This window comes from Nestor notabilis, unplaced genomic scaffold, assembly GCF_000696875.1.
Source record: "Nestor notabilis isolate BGI_N333 unplaced genomic scaffold, ASM69687v1 scaffold5191, whole genome shotgun sequence".
NCBI lineage: Eukaryota > Metazoa > Chordata > Aves > Psittaciformes > Psittacidae > Nestor > Nestor notabilis.
Window position 1 is genome coordinate 1 of NW_009913218.1, and position 9,804 is coordinate 9,804.

General features: G+C 41.0%; 1 protein-coding gene across 1 annotated transcript; it reads right to left on the reverse strand.

The window, feature by feature from the left end:
• Nucleotides 1–1,888: 1,888 nt before the first annotated feature.
• Nucleotides 1,889–7,063, reverse strand: LOC104412376 (carboxymethylenebutenolidase homolog). The gene is made up of 5 exons (XM_010023086.1): nt 6,858–7,063; nt 6,091–6,198; nt 4,101–4,243; nt 3,595–3,686; nt 1,889–2,068 (listed from the first exon to the last, which is right to left on the reverse strand). Exons 1-5 carry the CDS (start codon nt 7,061–7,063, stop codon nt 1,889–1,891), a joined length of 729 nt encoding a protein of 242 aa, XP_010021388.1.
• Nucleotides 7,064–9,804: the final 2,741 nt, after the last annotated feature.

Consider the following 9,804-nt stretch of genomic DNA (forward strand, 5'->3'; position numbering starts at 1 on the left):
GGGCTCCGGGCAGCAACCAGTGTCCCCCGGTAGGTGCCTCTCTCCCGCTGGAGCCGTCCTCGCCGGAGCGCTGCGGGTGGCTGTGGGAGGCCGTTCAAGAGCGGTCGGCTGCCGCAGGGCTCGGGACCCCGACCTCAGGCCTGCCGGTGGAGAGGTGTGGGGGTGTATATAAGGGGACCTCATACAGACCCCCCTAGAACTGCCCGAGACGTGGTCTGCAGTTGTAAAGCATGGCCAGGGAGGGACTTAATCAAAACTGAAAATGCACGCACGTGTTTTTCTTTTATCCTTCTGTCTCGGCGTTGGAGGTAATCTATTTCTGCAGGTGGATGTGTGCAGCAGGATTCATGGGGCCGCTGTTGCCATCTTTGCACGGCACCCCAGCAAGGCCAGCCATGGAGACACCCTTATGGTTACAACAGGACATGCTGTAACAGGAGGCTTTTTTTTTACATTTCGAGCTTTATTCTCTCTAGCTATTGAACATCCTCCATCACGATGTCTATAGCCATGCCGACACTGATAACGGCTGTCCAAAGGTGCAGTCAGACAAGCTGACTGCCATATGGACACTGACTGGCAGACTTGAGAATTGAGCACTGCAGTTCGTACAGCACCTCTAACTTCATCACTGTGCTCCTCACACCAGTGTTCTTGAACATACTTAGTCTGTTGAGGCACGCAGACAAGCAGCATACTGTGGCCATGAAGTTACACTGATAGGATAGCAATGTGTGAAACTGACAAACGTTCCCAGTATCAAAAGGAATATCATATCCATGCAGATAGCTAGCCTTGATTTATGGCTACATTAGCAAGGCAACAGGGTGAGAAAATGACAGATGCTATAGAAAATAAAAAGGGACACGGGTCTCTTATAGGATCTCTGACTAAACACGGATTGCCAACTCATTACCAAGGCAATGAAATTAATAATAATAACAACAACAACACACTAAAAAATGCACACACAACCCCCCTCCCTCCAAAAAAACCAAAACAAGTCAGCAGGTCAACAAAACTGGAGTCAGTAAACAGAGTAAGCAGGGATGTTTATTGTTGTTAATATGTTGTGTAATTGGGAGGATGGAAGAATGATAAAAGGAAAGAACTTGAGAGATGAACAAGGAATATATTGTAAAGCAAACCATGAGCACTGACTGGGGTAGCCATTTGCCAGCCCTGTGCCTGATCTCCCGAGTCTGGATCAGGACAATAAACCCACTGTTTCCACAGTGTTCATGCCTGGGTTCCTTCCACAGCCAGAAGGGACTGGTTATTTTTATCCTCAGTGTTGATGAAGGAATACTGGAAGTGCCCCACTTAATATTGTGAAGGGAATACCTGGAGGGTGCCACCAAAAAAAAGCATTCCTTCCTAGTTCCTCAACATTGCCAAGTGTTTGTTTCACACATGGGAAATTCTGCCCAGTACAGCAGTATTCCTGAAACAAATGCTTTGTAGTTAATAAAAAACAAATGTCTGTATGTAAGACCAAGGTATTTCCATGTTCACATCTATGACAACCAACCATCATACCAAAATAAAGCCTGAAACTACTTGGGTAAAGTCACAATGAAGTCATGCCCACTAGCAAAGACAAATGGATGAACAAGTATCATTACGATTGATGTCATAATGCAGAATAATGAATGAAATGCAACGCAAGGTAAGTTCAAGCAACATTTTAATTCCTAATCATCCTTTAGTCCAACTTTGATTTCACAGTCTTCTATAAAACTTGTAAAAAAATAATTAAGAATTATAAATTAAAATGTTCCTATTTTTGTTTATGACAATTTTCAATCCCAAATAGTTTTCCTTTGACTGTTTTCTTCTCTAAAATTAAGTCACTGATCTTGAAGCCTAGTCTTACTTTATGCTTTTGTCAAACAAACATTTTGATCCAGTCAATCATATCCTTTCTAGCTTCTTCAATATAAGGTTTATCAGCAGGTTTCATATCTTCTGGCTTCAATTGTGCAAAACCATGAACTTGTCCAGGATAAACTTTAATTTTATATGCAACTTTACAGTGCTGTTTCAACTTCTCCTCCAGTAAGACGATCTGTAAAAGAAAGCATTTTTCCATTATGTTGCGGGGTTTTTTAAGTTTGCCAAACTTGCCATTTCTCACATCTCTACGTCTTTGTCTTCACTGTCACACTTGAGGCAGGTTCTGTTGCTCAACAGATGAGAAAACTCATCTTTGGAATATACGGCTGAAACATTTTTTAGAAGCAAGGGTAAGTCTAAGAAACTTAACAAAGATGGCTTGGTAAATCTAATTGCTGGGTGCATTTCTATGCAGAGACTTGGGTTTGTAACCTGATTTTAATCTCTGATCTTGATAGAACATATTCCCTAAACCTCAGTGACTCTCTTTTGATCTTTTGATGATAAGCACATGCATGCTTACAGAGTACTAATCATACGATTATGTACCTACATACATGTATGGACAAATTTTTGTACTTGTTTCCGTTAAAAGTCAGAAAATAGGAGAATGAACACCTATTTTGTCCCTGCAAGCTTCATTCTACCCATTGTGCAGATTAGAGACAGTACTGTAATTCATTTCGTATTCACTTTGGTTTTCACCGCAGAGCCCTTTATTGTTCAGCGCAGAAAATGATGCATTTGAGGGGTCTTTTCACACAGGAATTTTTCTTACACAATCCACACAGACAGCTCAGAGAGAAAACCAGGAGAAAGAGGTATATTTTCAATGTGTAACACATGATGGAAAAATGCATTCATGACAGTTGTGCCCCTGGGAAAAACACACTTTCACCATAAAAAGTGGTCAGGGAGTGAAGGTTTTCCTGTGCAGAGGAGATACATATTTGAGGTACAGATCAACATGCTGAATAACACAGAAGTGAATATTGATTGGCTTCTGCATTCCCAGAGTACATTGCCTGTTCCCCAGTTAGACCATACTCCTACACAACACTATGCTAGAGGTGGTGTGTTACCCTTGTCACAGATGAAAAAGAGTTTACGCACAGAAGAGGGCACCAGCTTCCTACCCATATATTTATCCAGCCTCTCAGACACTCTCATGATAGAGCTTAAATCAGAATATAGGTGGCAGCCAAAGATCAAAACAGAGTCCACAAGTTGTCATCATCATAGTCCAAATTCATGCCCACTCTTCTGGCACAGCTTGTTTTGTCTTCTTATACCAAAAGCAATTAGTCATTGGTCCATATCATCAGAAAGTTCAGTTACTAAGCTGATATTACTTTTTTCCAGTTCCAAACTCAATGGTTTAACTACCTGTTCTCTCACCCACAGCAGTAGTATCCAAATTTTTGAGGTGTTCAGCTCATACCAGTTGGCTCGCCCTGCCCAGTTTCACACTCCGCTTGTCCAGCCACTCAGAGACCAATGACTGGTCTTTACTGCATTTCTCACCTCAAAAAAGCAGCTTTGAATAACCTAAGCAAGATATGGGGAATGTTCAAATAGAAGCGAAACAATCTAGTCTGTCCATTTTGTATATGAAAATGGTTTCTAATAAGCTAGGATTTCTGTGTGGGATAAAAGAACTATGGGAAAAGAAAAAGCATTTCCAGTACAACAGCTTACCTGATCATAAGAAATAGTGTGGTCTTTCTCACCAAAAATGAAAAACGTGGGGTTTAGTAAATTATATCTTTCTTCAGAGTCCCTAATTATTCCTAGAATGTTTTTGAGAAACAACCTGTTAGTGAGGTTAATGTTATTGCAAGATAAATGGCAAATTAAACCACAAAATTTCTATTTAGGTTTACTCATTATACACATTTTTAGGTAAGGACAGTTTCTATTTGGATAGAGAAAAAAGCATTTGGAAAATATATTTCCCCACTCTCCAAGCACTAAAAAAAAAAAAAAAAGAATTAGAAAATTACTATGCAAAAGCAAGGAATTTTTTCTAGTTTACAGAATTATTAAATTTTTATACCAATATAGCATATTGCTGAAATAGCCATAATTAAAATCTGCAACTCATCTTTGAGTTGACTATTCATAGAATTTGTTACAAAGCAGTAACTAGAGGTACAAACTATGCACAGTCGTGAGCCCATGTAAGTTTTCATGTTCTACACTACCATAGAGGGACACCCCAGCGGTTAATTGAGGATTTTTCAGCATCAAGTGATGTACTGCCATTCCACCCCAGGAAAACCCAACGACACCAATCTTCTTTGCATCGCACTGTTCCTTTAGATACTTCAAGACAACATCAGCTTCCCTAAGACATATAAACAAAAGCAAACTAAGGAATCTATTGCAGAATCAATACTTGACAATTTAAGAAGTAAATTAAAAGAGAGATACATGATTTCTTCTGTGTATGCAACCCCAATCATTTGAAACAGGGAAAACCTACACAAAACACACTTCAGCCCCAGAGCAGTGACTTCTGTTCTTAAATGGAAGTTAACATCTCTGGTCCTAGTTTAGGGAAGTACAGGTTTAAGTACTTAAATACTTACTTGAATTGTAGCCTGCTCCTTTGTTTCAAAATAAGCAAATATTTAATTGAATCACTTTGTCTAGGACAGGACAACTAAAGACAAGACATATCTGCAAGTAGAACAACATCTTGCATTATGGATTGTAGGAATAGATAAGCTTCACTGTGCTATCTTACAGAGTCCGCCTATGTAGATTAAGATTTACCTTGCGTATGTCATTCCTGTTGCATGAGTTAATATTAAGATATCCTAAAAAGCCCACACGCAATGCTACACTAAAGTAGCAATTACTCGAAATCAAGTTACCAGTATAACTATGTTCAAAAAAACCCAGGCACTGCATGAGGTATAATGCAAAAAATACGAAAGTCAGTTTTAAAGTAGGTGAGAGCAGGTAATACTTTTTTTTATTTTTTTTAATTTTTTTTTTAGTTGGTAACATTTTAGGTCTCAGTGATTTTATTTTTTTCATTATCTACAGAGTTTTAACTGAATTTTAAATGCAGACTGCATGTACTAATAACTGTATTTTCAAATATTAGTTATATTAGTATGGTCATCACAAGTTTGGTTAGGCTGACATAAAATCAGCATGAGAGTGAGATGAGGAGGAGGTCATGTCCTAGACTCTCTCAGATTCAGCTTGTTTGGAAGGGTAACTAAGTCAGTATAGGTATGTTGGAATCCTTATGCTCTGAAAAAGCAATGGAACTGCCCTTGAGGGCAGCTTAGAAACGAACCCTCACAGCACAGGCATGTCCTGGAGGTCTTACTTGTTTAAGACAGTGCCCACGATCTGCTCACTCTTTGGAGCTGGATTTTTTACAGGTGTTAGTCATTTGGTCACAGCTTCTGCAACTAGATGGTCAAAAGCATTGCTGAAAGATGTTGAAGTTAGGCTGGGACTGCTGAGACCGCTTGAAAGGGGCAGAATAATACTTGTAGCTAACAAGATGATAGCTGAGTAATAGAGCAGCACTGCCTCACTATCATCTTCTGAAGTTTTACACTGGACTGAAGGATGCTGAGGAAACAGAAATGCCTCCCATAACTCAAGAAAGCCTTGTTACAGACACTGCTAGGCTCTACGGATAGCGGACCCTCTATTTCACATTGAGAAAAACACTATAGTTCATCAGGATGTATCTTAGGTTTTGGGCAGTCTTGTGAATTTTGATTTAGTGCTGCTCAGGGGAGTATCATCTGCACCTGTTATTATCTACAAGGCAGAAAGAAAGATGGGCAAGTGACAACTGGCAGTTGTGGAAGAGTTTTCCTCCTTGTCTTGAGGAACTGCAGGCAGGATCAGTACTTGCGGCTGAGAGTGCTGGGTATTTCATAGCCTGTGAAACACTGGCTATGAGCCTGTATGGCCAGTATAATTGTTGGAAGAGGACCCAGGAAAACAAGATGGGAACAATAAGCAGAGTGATGGACAGAGCAGATGATCCTTTCCAAATCCCAGCCAAGGCAATGCCCAGACCCACAGAAGAACTGCCCAGAATAAGCAATTCTGTGCATGCAGCTAGCTTGCCCTGCTGTGAGATGCCACATTTTTTCATGCAAATTCTCCTTGTTTGCTGGGTGCACTTTAAAGTCGAAGTACAAATATGTATCTTACTTGTCTACTTTTGTAGGATCATGATGCTTCATCCAGTCAGCAAAGTCAGCCCAGTGATCAGTAGTTTTCCAGGGGTCTGTCCCCTTGAAGAAGTCTGGGCAGATAGTTCTGTATGAGACATGGAATCAAGTCAACTTTCACATCCAGGTTGGGATAATCTGTGGATGTCTAAATGTCTCCTAATGTCTTTTACTCCAAAGTACGCATCTACATGGTTACTATCTGAATTATATTCTACTCTTCCTGTTCTGGCACCCAGCAGAGCTAAAAGTATGTCTTCCTATGTAAAAAACAAACAAACAAACAAACAAAACTCACCACCTCTCACTCTTAGACATACTTAAGAGAAAAGTAAAGGGATTAAGCAACCCTCCTGGTTCTAGATAAACAGTAAAATATCTCTTCTAGTAAAAATTAAAGCAGCTGCTAGAAAGGTTTGGTTCTGAAGAGCTCATACAAATTAAAGATAGATATCAGCATATATCTTTCAATCAGCCATGCTGCCATGCAAGCACTGACACTTTTGTGACTCTCCTTGTGGCTTTGTGCTCAAATGGCAAAAATGGCAGCCATTTTTGATGGGTCAGTTTCAGTAGCTTTGGAAACCTCATGGGAATATTTTGTCCCTTTTTGTTTTTATTCACTCAGATTGAAATGGTATGGTTGCCACGTGCATGCATATGGGAAACATCAAATGCCATGCTTAGCTTTGGTCCTGATAATCTATCCATGCATTGAAAAGCAAGATAGGAAAAATAGTTACTTACATGTATCCATGACCTGCAATCAAATCAACTATGTATCTAATGTCTGGGAACATCCATCCAAATATGTCATGAATCACAATCACAGCTTTGTCTGTGAAAAAAGATGGTCTACAGACGTATGCCTTGATGTGCTCAATTTGTACTTCGTGTCCAAGGCACCCATATTGAGATCTGTCTCCAGTATCATATAGAAAAGGATCAGCCATTGGAAAACCTAAAAAAGAAAAAAAAAAAAAAGAGAGAGCAATAAGGTAAAAATAATGTATTAACACAAATTATTAAGGTCAAATAAAAGCAAACATGATCTGCAGAAAGAAGTTCAGTAACTTCTGTAAATAACATCAACATCCTTGTCTGGAAGGAGAGAAGTAGACAAATAGCAAAAGCAGTGTTCCACTGCAGAGTGGCTACTAGTCCACAATGTGTTACTAAGCCAACAACGAAAAGAAATACTAAAAGCAAGGTTATAAAATTGCAAGCAACCTGCACATGTAGGTCCCAACTCATGTCACATTTGTTATGCTCCCATGCCACTCTGTCAGCACTGGTGTGAGGCATATCAGTGTCACTCTCTCCCCATGCATGGGGCCATCATGCATGTCTTCATGGGGAATCCCATGCTGGTTTCTCTGAATTATGTGATGGGTAAGGACCACAGCACTCAACTGCTACTGAAAAGTACAGTGTTCAGTGCTTCTCTCAGTGCTGGTGCCTGTTAGCTAGTGTGCTTTTGGCAGCAACATCACAGCTGTTCTGGGAGCCAATGCATGGGGTGCAGTTGGTGAAGGACTGCAGTACAGATTTGTAAATTAGATTCCAATGGCTTGGGCCCATATGTCTTTGAAAGGGATTGCAAGAAAACAAGTAGATCTCATTCAAAATATGTCGGAGTATTTGGTTTTGTCCCTTCTTCAAAAATAGCAATTACAGACAATGAGTCAGTAGCTGTGCTGGAGAGATTAAAGCCAAAAATTGTTCTGACTCTCTGTGTCAGGAGCTTGGAATGGACTCTGTACAAAAAGTAGAATGTGATCCTGTAATTAAGAGTAGTGTTATAATGCATCTATACAAGTCTGCAGGGGCAGTGTTAGTAGTAGCATTTCCTAGCCATGTACTGACTTTGAAACTGTCCTTCGGTATGTAGTGCACACACTTGCATATACATGATGACTGTCTCCACTTCATCATTTCTACATCAGCCTATTATTTCTGTTTGTGTTGTAACATGTATGATCTGGAAGTGTGTCAAATTCGGGTAAAAACGTGTACCTTCCTCAGCTCTCCATTGACCACAGCAGCAGAGAGTGAGGTTTCACTGAGTAATCGGACATTTTGCCTAGGCAGTACAGACATGTTTAATGTCAGACACATGGTGCAGGCAGGCTGAAGAAAAATAGAGTTGATGCTGCAGAGACTCACTGCTTACTTATGCCTTACACAACACTTCCCAGCTTGCATGATTAACAGACTCAACAGCATGCAAAACTTACATGCATTTAGAGTGCCTTATACACAAGATAATCAGCTTTCTTCCCAATATATAGTGCAGAGACACTGTTCTTCCTCCTCCTCTCCCAACCCTGGGGCTGCTGTCAACTGATCTGGCAGGGCCAGTACTGAGTTTAAGCAAATATGCTTGATTGCAACCATAAGCCTTGGCTGATAGAGTGTAGTGTAGAAATGCAGGAACCGGGCCAATGTGGCTTTACTGCTAGAATCAAGCTGCTTCAGAAATAACCATGAAGTGGGTGACCTCACATCATGACTAATCCCCTGTGCTGATAACTGAGAGCTGATTGCATTTGTTAATTGTTCTCCCACCTTTCTCAACATCTGAATGTCAGGGTTGGTGCTAAGAATCGTGAAATAGTCTGATTCCAGGACTAAAACCTCTGTTGTTTTGGCATTATACGACAGTGGAAGTTGTAATATGCATGGGAGAGTATTTCCTAGTTTAAGCCCCACATAATAAGCCTGAAAATGCTTGAGAGTGATCTGTCCATGCAAAAGTGCTTCCTCTTCTTTTTCTTAAACTAAGATGAATGAGCTTCTTCAAGTGCAAAAGGCTGCCTGGAGAATTCACAGGCACTCCCAAATAGAGCTAACACTGGCTTCTGAGATGGCAGCCACAGCCTCACTCTGCTAAGGTCATTTGTTCAGAAGGGCACAACCAATGGTGTCCCCTTCAAGGAAGGAGCGTTGAGGAGGAATTAAGCTTTGCAATGGTTGTGAAACAGCCTGCTCCCTATGTGTTGGTTCCTTCCCACAAATCATTTCCCTGGCCTATCTTCACTGAGGCCCAGCCAGATGGCTCTCCTCCAGGCACCAGGCTGTGGAGAATGTTAGTAAATAGTCAGCCACACCTGAACTGCTTAGAAGTCTTTGATGGGATCCTGTTCAGTCAGCAGCTTTCTTTGTTGCCACCCGCTTTGTCCCACGCAACATGGTGTGGCAAAGCAACAAGCCAGGATATTTCCTGCCTGTCCTGCCTCACCTCATTCCCTCTTCCCACCAGTTTCAGCCATTATACTTTTCCTTTTCCTGCTTTCTCCATGGCGTGGTTCCAAGCAGGCAGCATCCCGCTCCTCATCTCTGAGCTGCAGCATCACTGAGGAGATGCAGGGCCCATCGGGAAGTGAGGAACGGGGAAAAAACTGCTGCTAATAAGGAAAAAAGACTGACATCTATGAGTCTGCTGTCATCCTCCTGCTTATTCAGAGAAGGCCTTCTTATAGCTTCTCCTTCACACCAGTGGTCCTACTCTTCCCTGGGTGTCTTGAAACCATTCAGCTTTTGTGCAAGTGACATAAAAACTGAGGAGAGTTATTTGCTATTATCACAAGGAAAAGGTGCACTCCCTTGGGTGGTAGGACAGACCCAAACTACTACATTTTTAAGGAACATGGTTAAATCTTGCCACGTCTTAAGTTTTCAACAGCAAAAATCA